The sequence below is a fragment of the Ylistrum balloti genome, unplaced genomic scaffold (genome assembly GCF_031769215.1).
Source record: "Ylistrum balloti isolate Yb309-2 unplaced genomic scaffold, AGI_CSIRO_Ybal_v1 Utg370554, whole genome shotgun sequence".
Lineage (NCBI taxonomy): Eukaryota > Metazoa > Mollusca > Bivalvia > Pectinida > Pectinidae > Ylistrum > Ylistrum balloti.
Genome location: NW_026782349.1, coordinates 1,078,839 through 1,100,406, shown reverse-complemented (window position 1 = coordinate 1,100,406; position 21,568 = coordinate 1,078,839). Strand labels below are relative to the sequence as shown.

The window sequence follows — 21,568 nt, the reverse complement described above, 5'->3', positions numbered from 1 at the left end:
CTTCATCCAAACTTAAAGGAAAAGAAATTCTAAGTTTCCAAGCACATAACACACTATATTTCCACATTGGGTGCCACCACTCTATCAGGTAAGCCAAGCAATACATGCATCATACCAAATTGGGACAGGGTCCTGCATTTCCTACTAAAAATTTCAAATAATTTGTTCTATTTCCCCTTCCATCCCCAGAGGCCTACAAAAACCATTTATACAAGACATATTTTCAATTTACTCCAGGATGCGTCAGACCAAATTTGGGCAAGACCAACCATCTATTTTTAAAATTGCAATTCTTCTCCCAAAGATTTTTCTGATCAAATTTAGTCAAAATCCACTCAGTCATTCATGACTAGAAGCAATTAGTAGAAAAAGTTGATGGACAGATGACAGAGGTTTGCAGTATCACATAAGCTCGCTGGTGTTTTGGACCAGGTGAGCTAATAACCAATGAAATAACAGCTGTGTCTTTGACTGAAAAGGTATCACATCTAAGTCTAAGCCCCAACGAGCAGTAACTGAGCAAATTGCAGGCAAGAGGTAAAACATTGACTATCATAACATTGTCTGACTTACTATAACCAATCAAACTGGAAAATATTTTAGATGCCACCAGTTTCATGATGTGAAATTTCTATTAGCACAAAATTATTAAGGAAATTATCAAAAATTATTTGTCACATTTGACATCACTTCGAAGTTTATAAAAGCTTCTCATTCTATGGTTCACATTATTCAGAGACTGAAAAAATATTTCAGTTTGTGACATGTACCTTTGGTGATCTAGATCTCTCAATGGATTGTAGTTCTTCTGTCATCAATCTTAGATCTGCTCTCATCTTCTCAAACGTGTCTCTGAAAGGTCACATATTAATAGTCTTTATCTTATTTAGTTTAACAACATTATCATTCAAACTCCAAGGAATCTGAGGAAAATAAACATCTCTTTATCTGTGGACTGTCTTGAACTCCCATATCCTTTCATATTGGAGTACTATAACTTTACTTTTACCAGTACTGGTAGTGATTTATAAAACGCATCAATTCGTTTTGAGGCAAAATCTTATATTTCTGCTATAACCAGTGCAAATTGACAATTCAAACGACAAGAATTATTAAGATGCTAATTAAATCCCAGGATGGCCTGTTTACCTGTTTTTGCTGTTTTTCGTTTCTGTTTTCTGCATTTCACTAACAAGATTATTGATTTTAGATTCCAGGACCTCTAATTTAGACTTGTGAGCAGCATATTCTCTTTCCTGTGTATCAAGCTTCTGTTGTAACTCCAGCTTACTTTTCTGCAGATCAAGTCGAGATCGCCGTGTGTCATAAAAGCCACCTGTCAGAGCACCTCTGCGGCTTACCTGGTCACCTAGGGTAAAAGAAGACATTGCTTAACTCAAATAAAGGTGTTTGAAAATATTTATTGAGCAGTTACACAGATATTTAGATATCCATAGGGAATCAAAGTCATGGAGAGAGCTTATAAAGCTCACATATGCCTGTCAATCATTAGAATTTATTTGAAATGAAAAAAATAAAATGACCAAGGATATACTCTGTTATCGAAAGTGCTCAAGTGTGACTTTGACCTTTAACCTCTTACCAAGGACCAGCAATCTGGTCATGTGTGGAACTTGATTTGTAGCTAAATCTAAAACACATGTTTTGTTTTATTTCTTGAGTTGTCAAGGGTCACTTTTATGTCTTTAATATTCACCTAGGACCACCAAAGTCTAATCAGGTGTAGAACTTGATGTCATACTATAGGCAGAATGTGAATTAAATGTATTGAGGTGCTACAGACAAACACTCACAGATACTAAATGTGAGACATAATTACCCGACATTCTAGCTACATTGGAAAAAAAACATTTTCATATGGGTATCCAGACATATGTCTGAAAGTTGTTGATTATTGAATTAGGTCAACAAACATCTAAAATAAGCATATGGAGTATTGCTGAAGCAATACTTGCCCCCTATTGGCCACCACAAGTTAGGGCACTGACAATGATTTTCCAAAAATATTAACAGTGACCTTGACACCACAACGCTGAAATTTTGATGCTTTATTGGTGTTTGAAGTTTGATGAGAATTCCTGCAGGAATAAAGCCGCAAGAGCTTACAAAGTTTTTATCATAATAGTAACACTAACTTGACCAAATGAACCTTAAACACAAACTTTTCAAAGATGTTTTGATCTTTAAGTGTGTGAAGTATGCTGAGAATCCAACAAGGACTGAAGCTACTAAAACTCTGACAAACTTTCACAGATGCAGGTAGGTTGAGAGTGAAACTACAATCATGGTTTCAAAGGTAGAGCCAAGAACAAAACTAACACTTCTGGCAAATTGGTAATGAAGCATTCAACAAACATCTTCAATTTAAATATTCAAAATAAATTACACAAAAATTCCACAGAACAGAAACTAATTTTACCAGCTGAAACTTACCATCCAGAGTTATACAATCCAGATTTTGTGTACGAGCTATTTGGGTAGCAGTCTCAATGTTCCGACAAATCAGCGTTTTACCGAAGACATGTTTTATTGCACGTGCAAATTTCTGATCATAATTGAGCTTGCTGATCATTGGGATTGCATCCTGAGGAAAAAATGCTTGAATTAATGATTTGTTTTCACACAAAGCGCTATATCCAGTAATGAAACATAATTATAGCAGCTACAGAAAATAGAAAAGATGGTAAAAAAGCGAAGATTGTTTGATGAAAAGCCAACAACCTTCTTTGTAAATATAAAAAAATTCTTTGCACATTATATACAGAAAATTTTTTCAGGGAAAAAGATGAAATTGCTGGGGAATTCACAAATTATGAGTTCATTCAACCTATGAACCAGTACTCACACTAATATTAGGATATGGGGTGTCACGAGCATCCAGTCTGTTCAGAGGCATGAAGGTTACCTCCCCTGGTAACCGAAGTCGGTTCATCTCTGCCAAGATCTTTGTGCCAGTTCTATCTGTGTCAACTATGTGATGAAATAATCTGTAAGAAGAAAACAGCCATATAAACGGTAAAACCTTTTATGTAAAACAGATTTATGTGAATCAAGTTCATTTTTGTTCTGCCTAGCTGACTAACAAATGTAAAATATGACAAGAATATACTTAAGTAGAGAGCAAATAATGAATATAAGTTTCCATTGTTGCTATCATCAGGTGTAAAATTGTATCACAGATAATTAGTATCACAGAAAAGTCATCACCTTAAAACTACAGAAAAACAATATCTCAAGACCAGTGGTATTTTTTCTCTTCATGGCATGCATCTACTTTCCATGGAAGCACAAGTTCTTTAACATCTGCTGGAAATTACTTTTAAATTCAAGAATTCTAACATAAATATATCTTAAAAAAAGTCTTCGTAAGTGAAGTGAATTTACTTGAAGCCAGAACTGCATATGTATTGCTTTGGAATATTTCATCAATATGAATTGTTCTGAGATAAATTACTTTTCAGAATCAACAGAATATCTAACATGACCTTACCTGCTGCCAGCTGTGACCTCTACACATGTGAAGAAGGCTTTGTCACAGTCTAGGTTTTCTATCATTATACCGAGGTAGCCATCACACACCTCAGAAAATTTTCGCTGATCTCGGAAAGACTGTATCACTTTTTGTACACTGTCTATTCCATTTAAAATTGCCTGGTGAAAAAGTGTAAAGAATTATACTGTATTCTTCTTTGAAATAAAAACCATCAAATTATTTTCACCTTAAATAGTATCAAATTAAAATATATCTCTTTCATATTCATAATTACTTGAAAACAAGTGATTGAAACAAATACCAACTAATCTAAGATCAATGATCACTGTACCAGTATCTGTGTCTCCCTACCTTTCCCGTCATTGAACGTAGAGCCTGTTCCTTTTTACTAAGCTCCTCACGAATGCCAACTAGCTCCTGTTGCATTATGTTTTCCTGTCTCCACATAGCGCTGAAAGTTGAAATAATGTATGTATTTGATCTTTCTATCGAAATACTAACTTAAAAGATCCAAAAATTAACTTTTGAAAACAATCAATGATAAATTTTACTGTGCTAAAATCAATCTCCAATTTAGTTAGTGACCATAGTCATTGACACTAAGGAAACTAAAAATATCACGTGGAATCCAATACATAATAGTAATAACATTCACTACTGAACCTCCAAGTTCTTCCAGTAGACAAGGCAAAAAATAACCTGAAAACAAAGGTATGTTTAGATGGCAGTTAGCTTGATGTCATGAAAACTAACTAACAAATAAATCAACATATGTAACAATGTCTAAATATCCCAGCTAATGTGGTTTGTTTCCCATTTACAATCATAAATATCATAATTAATGTAATTTTCTAGTCAGTAAATTCAGAGCATTGTTTAGAACGTGTGTAATTAAACTTCCATTGCTCACTGCATACCTGTGATTCCATCACTCACTGTATACATGGAATTCCATTAGCCATACTTACTTTCTCTCATTATGGATGGTTTCCTTTTCTTTCTTCATGTCTGATGAACTCCTCTGATTCTGGTCTATAATATCTTTGTTCTGGTCAGTCTTGCTACCAATGTCCTAAAATAATTAGTAATTATAAACTTAATTTTGCTTTGTCTTTCTTTTTCTCATACAACCACATATTTTACAAATGAATGCTTCCAATCTGAAGCTGTTTGTTAAAATACAGTTATTCTGCTACTGTAGTTTAGAATCCATCCAGACCTTGCAGGACCTGACCTTAACTTCAAATCACAACAGAAAACATACAGGGCTCTCACACCCCATTTTGGGACTGGGGCCCGGGGCCCTTAGAATTGTGAAAAATAACGTTTTTTTTTCTTAGAATTGGGAAAACTTGGGGTATAAATTGGGAAAAAAGATACTATTTTACATTGGGAATGGGGCCAAATATCGGCCCCAAATCTGGCAGATCGAGAGCCCTGAGATACTAGGTTTGCTTTCAGAAATACTGGTCCATTCATCGTTGAGTTTTGATGAATGTGAAACTTGACATCACCCAAAAAGAAGAAATACTGTGCATTTTAATGCTACAAGGGTCACAATTGCCGCTTTGTATGTCACAGGGATCCTAATAAATGCCCATGTACCACCGGTTTGTGAAGGTCTCTGAAACACCATCGTGATAAGGAAAATAATTACAAGTATCAGCTATCACACAGACATTCAAATGGACACTAGGCAATGTCAAAAGCTCCTCTAGTCTTATAAATTCTTGAGACCCACCTGTCTTCATACTGACTTGTGAAGGACACACCTGGTTATTGACTGATGAATGACAAACCAATATATTGCCTGGTGAAGAATATACCTGTATATTGCCAATTAAATGACTCCCTTGTATATTGACTGGTGAATGACACCTGTATACTGCCTTGTGAACGACATACCTGTAGTGAATGACAAGCCTGTACACTGACTTATGAATGACATGTATGTACACTGAATGACAAACCTGTTTATTGACTTGTAAATGACATACCTGTATATTAATTTTTAAATGTTCAGCTCTTTTCGTGTCATTAGTTAAATCTTCCCGTAATCTGCGGATCTGAAATTTCAAAGAAACAACTATTAGTCTTTCAGAGAAATTGCCTAGCTTTAATCGATAGTAAACATTCCAACAAGTCAATGGTTTCTTTATCTTTATATACATGTGTATCTATCTAAGGACAGTTGAAGCTCAAGGATAGTCATTTGACTGGTTCCAAACACAAGAAGTCAAAAATCTTCAATGATCACCTGACCATGTTAAAAATATTTCAATGATTTAGATTATTAGTGCTTTAAGGTCAAGATAGCAGTATTCATCGACACATCAACAATCTGATATTTTTTATTTCTCCATCTGTCTGCGATGATTGTGCTTTTTTGTTTACTTGAATAAGTGTACACCTATATTTATCTAGAGCTATTATGCCTTTTGATCCACCCAGAATATGTTTGTCCCTTTATTTGCCTACAATAATTTACCTTTCATTCTATCTATGCCTTTTAATCTGTCTAGAATAGGTATTATATCTGTATAAGAATATGCATACCCCTCTATATGTCTAGAATAATTTATCTCCCCCTAGCCTATATCTGTCTAACATAAGTTTGCCCCTATATTTATTGAACAAGTTTGCTCCTCTGCCTACTTTTAATAAAAAAAGTGTCTCTTTTTCTGTATTGATTAAGTTCTGATATAAAATGATTTGACTCACTTGTTCTTCTTTATCTTTGATTGCTCGATTGAGTGACTTGAGCTCCTTTTTTATCCAATTGTCTCTTTCATCCCTAGACGTAAACTGGTTTCCTCGACCCTGTTTAGCATAAAGTTCTTTCCGTCTTTGTTCAGCCAATGATAATCTTAGAAGAAATGAAGCAGTCTTTATGTCATACATACATAATAAAGGCAGAGAGTCTCAGCATTCTGCATTGTTCCTCCAATAAACAACATATCCAATTTCTTGTCTATTTATCACAAAATATAAAAAAAGAAATATAATCCTTGTATACAAAAACATCCCCATCACTGAGATTTGATCCCCTACCTTTTGGTTTGGACTAGGCAGCTTTAATACATTCTATTTATAGCACTATCAGGTATAACAGCTGTTATGCATCATTATTGAGAATATGAAATTGGAAAGTGGAGGGGGCTGTATGTAAGTAAGATCTATTAATGAAAGTGGAAGTCCATACTATAAAACTAGATATATTTGTGTGACTCAATTTTCTTTGTTTATCTTTTTCTAAGTTACTATTTCATGGACACATGATTTCGTGGATAAATGTTGCTCTATAAATCTGTTTATATTAATTCTTACAGTTTGTAGACATATGAATCAGTTAATTAAGAATTCCCATAAAATGAACAAAAACAAAACCACACGAAAATGAATGTTTTCAGAGTATTCACAATGTCTGCACTCACATCAAATATCCATCAAGACTTCCTCATGTTTGGAAATCCTGCAAAGATGATTCAACCTGTTTTTAACTTACTGTTGTGTGCAGTTCTCTTCCCGACTTTGTTGGGCCTCATACTGTGGTGTAATGGCCTCTAAGGAAGCCTGTGTTTTGGCTATTCTTTCATTCACTTTCTTTTGCTCTTCTTCTGTTTTTTTCTGAAAAATAATAAAAAAAAATTCAGAGTTAGGACAATTTCTGAATTAAATGTATGGGCAGTGTTGGGAAGCAGTTGAATTGGGCTTTTTTGGGTGGTTAGGACAATAAAGTGTATTTTGTGTGTGATTGGTGCCATTACAAATTGAATTATATAAATGTGGGAGTAAACTTACTATAGAAAAACAGATTTTGTGGGTCAAACAATTCAGTTGTTTTTGAGTTTTAAAGAGATTGAAATTAGATCATCAAATTTATTCTTTTGGAGGATAACTTGTTTTGGTTTGAAACTCCCATGGTGAAGGATAAGTAAAGTATATACGAGATGGCCATATTGCTTGGCCAACATGGCCTAAAATCCTTAACGGGGCCATTCTTTAGTAAGCATTTTTGTTGTGTTTTCGTCAAGCTGATACTTGGCATGTCCATCATACAAAATCACATCAATATATTGTAGCTAACTAGCTACAAGCAATTTTTATTTTTGCCTGTATTAGACATGAGAAAATAATAACATGTTAAATAAATGAAGTAAAAATTGCATATAAAACATACTTCTATCCACTGCATTCCATGCAAACTTAAAGTATATGTATGGTAGCTAATAATGTGTTTATATATATAATAAGAAATATTCAGCTAGATTTTTCATACAGTTTTGGAAAATATACATACATTTTTAAATTAATTTTTGGGGAAAACTGACAATATCTTTGCTCAGGGAAGCAACATGTATTTGGATGTGAAAAAAGGGCAACAGAGTGAAATTTTGTAGGTTATGTGTTAACATGGAACATTCTGTGGGGGTTGCCTGTAGTAAAAAAATTAATTGTGTGGGTTATTTGGATTTGGTAAAAACTCCATTGTATACATGCTTGGGTATTGAATAAATTTTCTTGTATTGGTGGTTGGAGTAAAAAATCAGTGTCTCCTGACCCCCTAACACTTCATTCTGGAAGAGCCCTATGAAAATTCAGTTTTCCAATTTTTTTTTTTAAAGATATTGTATTCCAAAGTTGGTTTCACTTTTAACTAGTAACATTGATAAAAACATAACGTCACTGTGAAGCAGCTTTTTTTTCATTTCCCCATTTTTTCCATCCAAAAATATGCTGCACCTGTACTTGAGTCACAAGCCCTACCCTTGAGGAAAAAAATACATAAAAAATATTAACGTTTCTTAACTTACCCTCGCCTTTTTGTCACCTTCTAAATCATCAAGAATATCTTTGATGTTAAGTTCCAGTTTCGCTTTCCTTTTTGTTAGATCCTGATTTTCAGATGCAATCTGTTCTTTCTCATCTAAAATTGTCTGCATCCTGGTCTTTAATTCTCTAAGATCTTTATTGATTGCCTGCACAATAAATTTATGATCAGAACAAAAATAACATCTATTTAAATTCAAATTTACATAGCAGCATGCCAACAGACAGAAAATAGAAAGCCATGTTTCATCACATACAATATCTTTGATAATGTTTTTGTCTTGTTTATCTTTACACATTTGTAGACTTCCAAACTTTAAGATAGACCTATTAAATATTACAAGCAGCTTGCTCAATGTTTGGCATGTTGATGTGATATTTGAAATAGCTTTACGTTACTATGGAATTTCTTGGAATCTGTTTGGTTTCTTCTTACCTTGACTTTATCATTGGCATTTTGCTGTGAATCACGCAATTTCTGTGTCTGTACACCACTTGTTTCTCTCTTTTCTTGAAGCTAAAGCAAAAAGTTGTATCTATTTTATTGTTGTATTTTATCTTAAGCTCTGGTTCTATTTTATAAAGAAACATCATAATGTAGAACCTCACATGCAGGTCACAAGTACCATTGAAATTACTTTATTACTATCGTCAATATTTCGATAATGTTTCCTTTCTCTCTATCTCTCTCTTTTTTTTTTACATAGTTGTGTTTTGTAATGACGGATTCTTACATCATCCAGTTTCTTCCTCGTGTCTCTCAACTCATGGTCATGTATAGTGTATTCCAGAGACCTGTAAAACCAGACCAGTCAAACATTGTATTGTTATAAAGTTAGCCTGGCTCTTATCTAGTGTCACTAGTTTTGTAACAAATGGCAATTTCAATAGACCAACATTTAAAGCCAAATGAGCAAATCTGGGTAGTCAACAATTCTGAGTATTCAGAGAGAAAATCTGCAGAAGATTTTCAGTTATACTTGGATTACTTAATGTGTACCATTACATAGATAGTTTGCAATACATTTTTAGTTTTTCATTTGCTGATATGGTGTATTTCCACCTGATGAGTCCTAAATACACTAGAATATCTCAGATCCAAATCATTAACACTGGATGGGCAGTTACACTGCTGAACCAATAACAACCACTGCATCTTTCAAAAGAAAAATGATGATATTGAAAGTGATATTAGTTCTACATTCTTTTGTTTTCATTTTTAAAATCTGTGATTGCAAGGGACAGAAAAGTCTTAATATACCAAAAACATTTTGTTTTGTAAATATAACATCACTTAAAAGTATCAAAGCATCAAGAATTGCAGCCTTTTTATTTATCTATCAAAACTTCATAATCATCTCTCAAACCTGCCTGAAATATCCAGTTAAATTTTGTTTGTTCCATAAATCTTGCAATAAGTTTAGTAAAGTTATAAGGTCCTATTCAGTACTCTAAAAAAAGGAATCATTTTCACAAAATCATATAATTCAAATATGACCAGATTAAAAATCTGATGGTCATCATGACTTAACCTTCTCATTTTGTCCCATTTTTGGTATTCTTTCAATTCTTCCTTCTCTTCCTCAAGCGTTGCCAGTCTTTCCTCAATATACTTCAACAAATCATTAATCTTCTCTCTTTTTCCCTCTATAAAATGAATAATTGGTGTTAAAGCAAATCCATCTTGATGAAGTAGGCTGCTATCATACAGGAACATTGTATTAAGCCAGCAAGTCACATACTTAATGAGGGTTCACCAAATTCTCTACTGATCTTTAATCTAAGCATTAACTAAAGTGTAAAAGAGTACCATTGGCAGAATAATATACTGTGTGTCCCATATGAAAGGAAATATTCAAGATTCAGTGCTAGATATTTTAATGATGAATTAAAGCATACAAAGTTTTAAAGACAAAAAAATCTCTGGACAAGATTAGAATACTGAAAAGAATAAAGAGCAATAACGTTTTGAAATACTGTTAAATCAAAATGTTACGAAAGCCCAATCTCATGTTGCAGTTTTCAAGCCTACTAAATTAATAGTTGAAAAGAAAAGAAGGGCATTAACTCTTTCCAAAATTGTAAAATTCCAATGCCGCAAAAACATTTCCAATAATGGTTATAAAGCCTCCCAATTTTAAGAGAAATTGGTGAAAAGTGTGGGAGAACATCTTCATACAAATCTGAAATGCTTAAAAATAAAAAAAGCAATAAAACTCAGTCAAAAATTGATGAATCAAACTGCTGTGAAGAAAAACACCACTTCATGTTATGGTGACTAAAACCAAGTTTGAAAGAATTTTATTTGAAACTGAGTGAAATGTCTTCAGAAAAAATGAACATTATGAAACCACGAAGGGCAGTAACTCTTCCAAATACAGGTGAATCAAACTGCCATTCAAGTAAAAAACCACTTCATGTCATGATGATTACGCCCATCAAGTTTGAAAAAAGATAAGATGAAAATTGTGGGAGATTTCTAGACAAATAAAAGTTATCAATGCCAAATTCTAGAAGATGATTTATCATACAAGAGATCCCAGAGGGATCTTGGCGCCCACCATTTGAGGATCTGTTTTCAGTTCTTGAAGATTTGTTTATTTTTTTTTGCGTGTAACAGGTGTTGTAAATGTTCATGAACTGGTCTTCATTGAATGTACTCAATGATGGCACAAGATATTTTTATTAAGCACCTATTAGCAAATATCATTTGAAAAAGATCCCAAAGTATTATTAGATAGCAGTCAGTTACAGGTGGATAATGGACAATATGCTTGTGCTGTATTACTGTCGACATCCAAGATGGCTGCCTGTGGGCCACCTTGATTTCAAATCAGTCCAAAAAAGGTACAATGCACAAATAGGGACCAAGGGAAACCAATATCTATGAAATATCAGAAGGATCCATCCAGTACTTCCTCAGATATAGCAGTAACAAGATTTTACTCTCAAAATCCAAGATGGCTGCCTGTCAGCCATCTTGATTTCGGATCAGTCCAAAAAGATATACTGCACAACTTGGAACCAAAGGGAACCTGCATATGAAATTTGAGAAAGATCCATCGAGTACTTTTCCAGAAATAGCGGTAACAAACTTTTACTTCCAAAATCAAAGATGGCCACCTGTCGGCCATCTTGAATGCAAATCAGTTCAAAAAAGGTACAATGCACAACTAGGGACCAAGGGGAACCTGCATATGAAATTTGAGAAAGATCAATCCAGTACTTTTCCAGAAATAGCAGTAACAAGAATTGTTTACGGACGGACGGACCACGGACGCAGGGCGATTTGAATAACCCACCATCTATTTGAATAGATGGTGGGCTAAAAAAATGAATGCTCACCTGATTCTCGTAGTATGACTTTACTCTCCTCCTTCCTTTCATCATAAACCTTAGTACCTGCCACTTCACGTAAAAGTTTCAATCTTTGGGAATCTGGAGCCGTTGCCATTTGATTGATCTAAATTCAATAAAACTTAATGACTAAATTCATAGTTTAATAAATCAAAAAGGCTTACAGAAATTTCAAAATATTTCTGCCAAAGAGCATACAAAAAAACTTAACTATGTAAAACATAACTATAAGACAACAAAATGGGACTGGACCAAGAGGTTTTAATAGCAGCAGAGTGTGAATAGTGAACAAGACCAAGCAGAAAGACTTCTTGCCAGACATAACAAACCGTAAAACACACTGGGCATACAATAGAAAATTTTGAAACATCAACGTCAGGAAACTGATATTGTCAACCTTATTTATACACTTCATTTAAGTTGAAATATGGATAAGTCAAAATATTTTCCACAGTCCCTTAAATTTTGAGATAACGAGTTTCGACTGTATATTAAATTATTCAAAAATTTAAAGAAGCGAAAATGGTCTCCTCTCTGAAACAATATATCCTATATAGATCTTAGTGTCTATCCCCTGCGCTCCCATGGCCAACACAGAAAATCGATAATTAGCTTTCTAAAACAGGTCTCTACAGAAGTATATTACTAAATTTTGTAATATTTATGCATATGGATCATACTACAAAAGGAGGATTAGCTTTCTCAAACCTTAATAAAAAAATAAAAAATATACTTATTGATTAGGTATTACCTTTCCTTGTTTCACAATGTAGTATGGATTACTACGGGAAAACCCAGCACTTTCTAAGAGATTCATGACATCACCTTTCCTGAAATCAAATTGATGGCAGAGATTATATATTTTAATGGAATTCATTGACAACCTCATAGACATGACAGTAAGGTAAATGTTGCCAAGCAACTGAAATAATGGTATTTCCATTGACAAGATGAAATAATCATTTCACATAGTAAACTAATGTGAAAATGAAATGATTTTATTCTTTCAATCTAGAATTTAAATGTTTCAACTTAACTAGTAACTTCAAATGTCAAATTGAAATGTGATACATACGTGACCATTTTCTTATCAAGGAAATACTGATCTTTCTTTGACCCAATGACACGCCGTAAGACAACTTCATCTTTTTCAATCTGTAAAAAAAATTGTTTACATCAGAAGCCCTATAGAACTCCTCTTTATTGATCCATATTGCATCGTATAATAATTTGTTTCCTCCGTACTCTTCCATAATGCACAATATAAATTAATAAATATTCATGATATTTGATTAAAAATTGAGTTATGATTTTTTCCCCCTTCATTTTCTTGAGAAACCAATGATCCCCCTCCTCATCGCTTGGTTTAGTTTAAGATAGACAGAGAATATGAAGGTTTACTAAATATTAAAAGCAACTAAAATCATAATAGCACATCTTTTGCATGAAACTGAAATAGCTTTGTACCTTTTTGATCTCACATAGCTAAACCATTTTTAAAAATAAGTCGAAGTTTCTGAAAAGACATCTAAACTTACAGGTATTCGGTTGTCACTGTTGTCAAAGATGATTTCCACAAAGGCAGAAATAACACGAGGACCAGTGCCCTCGTGAAGCAAGGCCTGCCTCTGTTCAGGCCTCAGGTGACTGAACTCATCTGACAATACAAACTGGATGGCTGCAAGTATAGACAATATGTAGTTTTACTTTTTGACAAGACCATAATTATCTTAAAAGAATTGGTATTCCTTTTTTCATACAATAACATTGCTGCTTTAATAAATCAAAGGCAAATGGTTTATTTAAAGTGATTAAAATCTTACCATAAAAGAAGTTACTTTTCCCAGACCCATTTCTGCCAACTGTAAAAAAAAAAAAAAAAACACACATGAAAAAATACTGCATGAAAGTTCCTACACTTCTGCTAAAAAATGGTGTAATTGAAAACGAGGATCAAAGATTACCACACTTTCAATGAATAACTATCAAAGTAGAAAAAATGTCAAGTAATAAAGATATTGCCAATCAAAGGATTTGGGTGCTGGACAACTCTGAGGTTTTTCATATCAGTACAAAGAATTGTTGGGGTAGGTAAATGTCATTAATCCTCATTGTAGTGTTTTGCAGGTGAAAGAGGTTATCATTTTGAGCCCAGATGTTGACAGGATATTTCTCACTATCCTTTCTTATACCACAATAGATTCTGAGGTCAACTGCTTCAAGTGTAAGCTATGTAGAACAAAAGGCTTTGTTGGAGCTTAATAACCTGGACTGGCTTTTTGGGCTAGGATTTCCTAAATGATGCAGTAGTGTTAAAACAGAAAATAAGTGTCACCTCACCAGTATCTGCTTGTAGAGATAGCCCTTCAAAGGTTTATATCCTGATCTTAAATATTTGTAATTAGATATTCAGCATTTTTGTAATTGTCAAACCTTAAGGCATGTCGATACTTGTTAAAAACATGGGGCAAATCTTCCCAGTAACACCTCCAGACAGTCTCATAGAAGTCATTGTTTGATAAAAAAAAAAGTGGTAACTTTTATCTATTTTATGTTATGGTTGTTCTGTCTTACTACATCACAACATGAATTGTAATATTTTCCAACTGTTTGAACAAGAATGAGTGAATGAATAGAGGTCATCCCATGAAAACACAAGGTTTCAGGTCATCAGCTGACCTGTCTGCGGATACAAAAAATGGGACCAACTGACACACACATCCCCTTTTTCAACAGAATAGTGTGAAAAGCACATACATTTCTTTGCCAAATGATCTTCATTGATCATTGGTACTTCATTCATTCTCGTTGAACATTTACATTAGCAATCACTACCCACAAGAAAAAAACCAAATCCACAGTAGAAATGACAGCATATTAACTCCCATTATGACAACTGGTTTTAACGTTTCACAAGACATCCTGACTGAACATTACATGTAACAATTTCCATGTAAACAATCAAATAAAAGGATAAATCTATCTATAGTTCACCTATTCAGCAATCACATCAACATTTTGTTGTTTGTCTAACGATTGTAGCATATCCCACTTTCACTCTAGACAGAACGTTTCATCTCAAAATTGCTTTCTCAGTTATTAGGATATAGAAGATACTATAATATCTTTTCCTGGGATATAGAATATCCTAAGCAGGCTGCACTGTACCTGTCCTTGAATGAGTAGGATGTGATCAGGTGATAATCTAGTTTAAATGACCTACTGCTGGAAAATGTAGAAATAGCTCATGCTCTCCCCTCCAATCATGAAGATGAGCCAGTTATTTTTTTATTATGGATTCATCTTAGCTGAACTCCTTTGTTTCTTGCATTATGGAAATACATTTGAAAAAAAAACAATGTTATAAAAATTTCCAGTGGCAAATCTATGGGGATTTGTTCCACGTTTTTGTTAAGTATTGATAAGACTTAAAGGTTTAACGATTATATGAGGGGTTGATACACAGCATGGGTATGATATTTTATTACTCTATCTTTTCACATGAATTGTAACTTGTGACAAGTTCCACACCAGGGAAATGCAACTTGTTGCATCTGACTTCCAGTACTTAAGCATCCTTGTGGTGACTAGCACGTCTTCCAGTTCGTGTAGTGCATTTGAATATCTTTTTTATATTTACCGATGACATTATGCTTAGGACTGAAAGGCTCCACCACAGTCTGGTCCCTGTAACTTCTGAAACCTTGGATAATAACCTTGATAAAATAAAGGCATTTTGTTAATAATTTTCTATACTACATGAGGTCTACAATGCCAACGATCTTGCTTATTTTTTCGATAGACTGTTAACAATAACTGCATTAATTACACTCTATAACCATTGGATTAATGACTGCTACAACGAACAACAGAAATGACGCGATAGCTAAACTATAGAATACAATTTACTGTCCGTCTCGTGCGAGTTATTCACGAGTTCAACAGGACTTCTTATTTTCAATTAAATGAAAATGTCGATTTCACATATGCGTGGTGAACAAATTATCTTTGTTTATACCAGATAAGCGTCATCAGCGTCCCTATCGCTGTTTCAGATGTTTGATGCATACAATGAATTGATGTTATTCATATGAAGTCTTTGAATATTATATAATTGCATAAATGCATCACAACCATTGATCTTACCTGCTTGATATACATTATTCGTGATAAGTCAATAAAGAATCATATCGAAGCAATCTTCAAGAAAACAGAAAAGAAACTGACGAATTTTTTGTTTACAAATTGCAAATGGCGGCAAATAGATTAGGTCGCTTATGTATTTAAAAATTAAAAATAAACAAAAAAATACGCCCGTCAAAGTCGACAACTTTGTATTATTTTTCCTAACCGACTTATTTTCTTTATGATACATATAACGTATAGCAAATTATAAGATGGTTCTTTGATAAAAGAATATTTATTGTTTTGGATTTAAGCGAGCCTACTTATAAATGGGCGGGAACACATCTAAGAGGCCTTTCGACAGGGACTGGGTTATTTCTACCAGTGTTGATAATATGAAATAGGTGCTGTCTGAGCGCAAGTTAATCTACAAGATGCACATTTTGAACATGCATGATTAATGGCTTCACTGAATCGTGTTATTATTACTTTTGATTTCCTTCAATTTTGCAAGATTTTAACACAACACATCCATTAAATACCAATGTGTTACGGCAGAGACATATACGTCTCTGATTACGGTAACGTCGTTTTCTTTTTCATGCAGTAGTCGGGTGGCGCAATGGTTAGCCGTCCTGGGGTTCGATTCCCTGAACGGATATGAGTTTTCTGCGGTTTCCTCGCACAGTAAGACGACCCTTTGTGGGCTTACAGCAAGGGTGATTAGTGTTACAGGTTGGCTATACAATGCTCAGATAACTACACGAAACCTGTGATAAGATATGACCATAGTTTACTGCCGAATCGAAAGAATATGGACAGTATCTGCAGTTATGATAAACACATCATGTATAAATAAATTGGCTAAATTCCCTGTGTGTGGCGCAAAGTTCGCTTACAAACAGATGCGTCTACATTATGATACTGACTATCGTCAAGTTATAGTCTTCCTGGTTCGCAGGTATTTCACGATTCGTGTTACCAAAACACCCAGTCTACCTGTCGGTCAGTCAAACAATGACAAAAGCCGTGAAATCAAAAGAACCAATAAAATAAGGCAGTGACGTAAGCCAAAATTAAGCTGACCAACGACCACACGACACTAACGAGACAAACTACTTAAGTATGCACGTGACTAATGGACAAGATCCAGTATAGACGTAAACTAACTAACAAGATTTAACAATTAAGGAGACAGTACAATTCACATTATATTAAAAATCGATTCTGCCAATGTATAAGTTGAAATAAATGAAGTTTTTTTTTATATGTAAGTGATTCACATTCGACCACACAACAAAGAAAAACAAAAGCCTAGCAAAGAAAGAGAGAGATACGGGGCGAGTATAAAAAATGGAAAAGGATGAAGAGCGGAGGTAACTTGAATCCTGTTGAATTAATAAAAGAAACTTTAGATATTGGAATGTTGTTATTTTTTATCCCGCATAGAAGGGATGTTTGTTTAATGAAAAGTGTATAAATAAAGCCTTCGACATCATATCTAGACTTCAAATAATGTTTTGGAATTTATCACATTTACAAAATAAACTACAATAATTTCACTTTTCAGAATTACAAAGGTTGCAGAGAGCACTTTTTTTAGCTTTATATATATACTGAAAGGATAAAGAAACGCAGGGTGAACTTTAAACCAGAAATTAAGTATGATATCGGGCTTCATTTAAAACGAAATTCTGTATACTTACAGATAAATTAAAGCTTAAAAATTTCCAGTCTGTATTTTGCATCTGACAATTGGTTTAGAGGTACTAACGATTAAATTGAATGGACCCATAGGATTTTGAAATTGAAATTGAACTGAGTCATCAATATCTTGTGTGTCCGCCGTTTGCTGTGGTCACGGCCCTTATTCTTCTGGTCATAGAGTTCATGAGAGCGTTAATCCGTCTGATGGGGATGTTGTCCCACTCTTCAATCAGAGCTCTGGTCAACTGCTCTCGAGTAGCAGGGGGTGGCTGGCGCTTTCGAACCTGTCTATCCAACTGGTCCCAAAGATGTTCAATCGGGGACAAATCAGGGCTATATGGCGGCCAATCTAGTGGTTGAATGTTGTTGTTGGCCAGAAAGACTTGGCAAATCCTTGCTACGTGGGGCCTAGCATTATCCTGCTGGAGGTTTAGATCATGCTGCTGTAAGAAAGGGATAACATGGGGTCGGAGGATCTCATCTCTATACTTAGCTGCTGTTAAATTACCATCAATAACAACCAATTGTGATTTGAACCCGTGTGAGATTACTCCCCACACCATTACTGAACCGCCCCTAAAACCTATCCCTCTCTACAATGCAAGCGTCCGTAAAACGTTCGCTACGACGTTGGAAGACACGTTGACGGCCGTCAGATCGATAAAGACAGAATAGAGACTCGTCCGTGAAGAAAACTTGTCTCCACTGCCTCAGTGGAAACCGTCGTGGAGCATGTGCAGCGACCCAGGTTATATGACGTTGACGTCGAGCAGGGGTAAGGTTTGGACTTACGTAGGGGCGACGTGCTCTTACACCAACTTCTCGTAATCGATTCCTTACTGTTTTTTGAACTTATAGAACGCCCATGATTTCCACTCTCAACGGCAGTAAGGCGCCGATAACGCACATGAGAGACGACGATATAGCGATCCTGACGTCGTGACGTTACGCGCGGACGTCCTGACCTAGGTGGATCGGCCAATCGCCCAGTTTCCCGAAGACGTCTTACAAGACGTTCTATGGTGGAAACATTAACACCAAAGTGCCTAGCAACCTGATTTTGCAGCTGTCCTTGCATCAGCATCTGAATGGCCTGACCCCTCTGAACTTCTGTGAGTCGTGCCATTCTTAAAACGAATCAAATTCTCAATTGATTTTAGGGAAGCAGTTTGTCTGTATAAAGACTAACGAAGAATGACTTGACCAACGCTGCATGAGACCAGAACAACACGGTGCACGAGATTCTTGTTTTTTCCTTCCTCCATTTACCAGAGCTGCGCACTGTACCGTGACTAAATTTTCGATAGATGACAATGTGTAATATGACTTAATTACTCAATCCACAAAGTTTCACTTTATTTGGAGAACGCGTTTTCAAAATATCGGAATAAATATTACCCTGCGTTTCTTTATCCTTTCAGTATATATTAAAAAAAACGAGTTTGTAGTTAAATTATGATGGAAGACTATATAGAGTTTTTGTGTAATAGAGCCATTAATATGTTATGTTTTATTCAATTGGTATGTATACATGTTGATTTGTCTGCAAGCAAATTGGGTTTTTGTTTGTGTAAGAGATGTGTGTTTCAGCTTACACGGAGTGATCCTTAGATTACCTACCTGTTTAGTTCTATATTTTACCTGTAGCTCATTTGTTAATGTCACATGACGTGCATGTGATATATGGTCAAATTTTATACCCTTTTAATATTGGTTAGAATTAATACAATACCTTGTGGTCAGTTTGGCGGGACAATCATTGTTAGGAGGTAGTTTTATTTAGTCTGACAAACTGGAAAGATTACAAATGTTGTGTTTATAAATGAGAAAACCCAGTGTATCTATATCGATTATGATGTAGATCTTTTCAGGTAATTTGTAATGTTATTTAGATCTTTCTGCTTACGTAAGGTCTGTATAATTGTGTGATCGGTATTTATATTGATTTTTTGTAAATGATGATTGTACTAGTAATTATTGTTTATTTCATATTATAGACAATATAATCAATAGTACTTTTATAGTTTATATTGGAAATTAGTTCTAGTAATGCCTTTATTTAAAAAAAAAGGAATAAACATGAATCTTGTAACCCAAAGACCTATAACGCTTTCTAGTAAAACATTTTTGAACGTTTAGTTGTGAAATATTTAAATAACTACTTACTTGATAATTCATTAATCTATAAATACTAATCAGGTTTCCGGCCTGGTCATTCTACTGTCCATCAATTATAGAGATATATCATACATTATGCGAAAATATTGAAAAAATGCAGTCAACATGTTCAGGTTTTTGTAGTATTTCCAAAGCCTTCGATCTTGTGTGGCACAAGGGACTTAGTGTAAAATTAGCAAATTATGGTATCGGTGGAAAACTTCTAGTCTGGTTAAATAATTATATACGTAATAGAAAACAACAAGTCTTTGTAGGAAATAGTAAGTCGAACGTTAAATCTATAAATGCAGGTGTTCCACAAGGCTCGGTATTAAGGCCACTACTTTTTATTATATATATTAATGATATATCTGATAACCTTGAAAGTCTCTCTAAACTGTTTGCTGATGATGATTCGTTATTATGTTCCGGAACTTCCCTTTTGGCCATTGAAACTAAAATTGATAACAGTTGACTCATCACATTTAATCCCTTGAAAACTGAAGCTTTACTCATTTCAAACATTGAACATGATCATATTATTGATATTCAATAATGTGTGTGCAGACTTTGTCGATCATCATAAACATCTAGGAGTATTTTTAGATGAAAATTGTTAATGGGGTAGACGCATAGAAAAAACATGTAATAATGCATCAAAACAAGTAAGTATTCTCCGTAAACTTAAATATATGTTGAAAAGACGAACTTTAGTCAAAATCTATAAAGCATACATACTTCCATTATTAAAGTATTGTTGTGAAGTTTGGGATGGGTGTTCTCTTAGTGACGCAGACAAATTGGAAAAACTTCAGTTAGAATCCGCTCGAATTATTACAGGTTTACCAGCATATAGCAGCAGAGAATCTCTCTATATCGAAAGTGGTTTAGAACTGCTATCAGAACGACGTTCTAGAAGAAAACTTCTGCTATTCTACCAAATAAGTAACAAACTCACACCTAATTGTCTATCCTCTTTATTGCCTCCTTTAGTGTCAGAAAACTCCGCGATGCACAAAACTATTTCTTGTCGAATTTCCGACTACAACTTACGAACTTATCTTTTTTCCCTTCTACTATCCGACTTTGGAACCAACTCGACCTTGAGTGTTTCTTATTCGGTTCTTAAAATATCCATTCGGACCCCTGCAATAGTTCCAACTTATTAATTGATTGGTGAGTTAATATACTTTATGCTCGACTGAGAAATAATTCTAGTACTTTAAGCAATGACCTTCTCAGACCACATTTAATAGATCACCGTCACTGCCAATCCCCCTGACGACACCTACCACCACTTCTTCACTTGTAATAATTATGCGAATCAGAGAGAATTCTATACCGAGAACTAAATGATTTTATCCCACTAGACCTACAGTTGCTAACACACGGTAATGATACTTTCTCTAATGAAGATACATGTAATGTAAAAATATGTCAAATCACTCAGCAACATATACTTAACTCTAACAGATTTTGATATATATCTCTCCTTCTCTCTCACTCTCCCTAAAATAAAGTGTTAAATGTCTCTCCTCACTCCGGCCCTCTAATAGCGTGAATTCTAAGAAGCACCCGGATGACAGGAGAAAGTTGGATAAGGCACGGGATGTGATGAATTTTAGAATACCTGAAAGGCACTGGAAAGGGAACAGTGTACCTAAAACTAGTGTGGCACAGTTTAGGATAGACTGATTTACACTTAAAACATAAATTGTATAAATGACTCTCTCTCCGTTTAATTTTGTATTTTGTCGTTTCGTCTTGTCATTATGTATTTTTTCAAACTTTTTTTTTAGTTCATATTATTTTAATTTTCGACGATCTTTTAAAACATTAATATTTCACTCACACCCATGCCAACGACACACTCACACA

At 34.5% G+C, this 21,568-nt stretch overlaps 1 protein-coding gene across 1 annotated transcript in view; it reads right to left on the bottom strand.

Annotated features, from left to right (window-relative positions):
- LOC132556172 (structural maintenance of chromosomes protein 3-like) overlaps positions 1 to 15,932 on the bottom strand; it is a 29,693-nt gene extending 13,761 nt beyond the window's left edge. The window contains exons 1-21 of the mRNA XM_060220560.1: positions 15,848 to 15,932; positions 15,342 to 15,417; positions 13,525 to 13,563; positions 13,240 to 13,379; positions 12,777 to 12,856; positions 12,453 to 12,531; positions 11,690 to 11,807; positions 9,877 to 9,991; positions 9,079 to 9,139; positions 8,781 to 8,861; positions 8,329 to 8,493; positions 7,020 to 7,141; positions 6,236 to 6,380; positions 5,512 to 5,580; positions 4,483 to 4,586; positions 3,866 to 3,965; positions 3,512 to 3,672; positions 2,867 to 3,008; positions 2,455 to 2,605; positions 1,150 to 1,369; positions 771 to 852 (exon numbers count right to left, since the gene is read on the bottom strand). Of these exons, the coding sequence (XP_060076543.1) occupies positions 771 to 852; positions 1,150 to 1,369; positions 2,455 to 2,605; positions 2,867 to 3,008; positions 3,512 to 3,672; positions 3,866 to 3,965; positions 4,483 to 4,586; positions 5,512 to 5,580; positions 6,236 to 6,380; positions 7,020 to 7,141; positions 8,329 to 8,493; positions 8,781 to 8,861; positions 9,079 to 9,139; positions 9,877 to 9,991; positions 11,690 to 11,807; positions 12,453 to 12,531; positions 12,777 to 12,856; positions 13,240 to 13,379; positions 13,525 to 13,563; positions 15,342 to 15,417; positions 15,848 to 15,862 (2,265 nt within the window). The 5' untranslated portion in view covers positions 15,863 to 15,932. The remainder of the gene's footprint in view (positions 1 to 770; positions 853 to 1,149; positions 1,370 to 2,454; positions 2,606 to 2,866; positions 3,009 to 3,511; positions 3,673 to 3,865; positions 3,966 to 4,482; positions 4,587 to 5,511; positions 5,581 to 6,235; positions 6,381 to 7,019; positions 7,142 to 8,328; positions 8,494 to 8,780; positions 8,862 to 9,078; positions 9,140 to 9,876; positions 9,992 to 11,689; positions 11,808 to 12,452; positions 12,532 to 12,776; positions 12,857 to 13,239; positions 13,380 to 13,524; positions 13,564 to 15,341; positions 15,418 to 15,847) is intronic.
- Between the last annotated feature and the right edge of the window lie 5,636 nt (positions 15,933 to 21,568).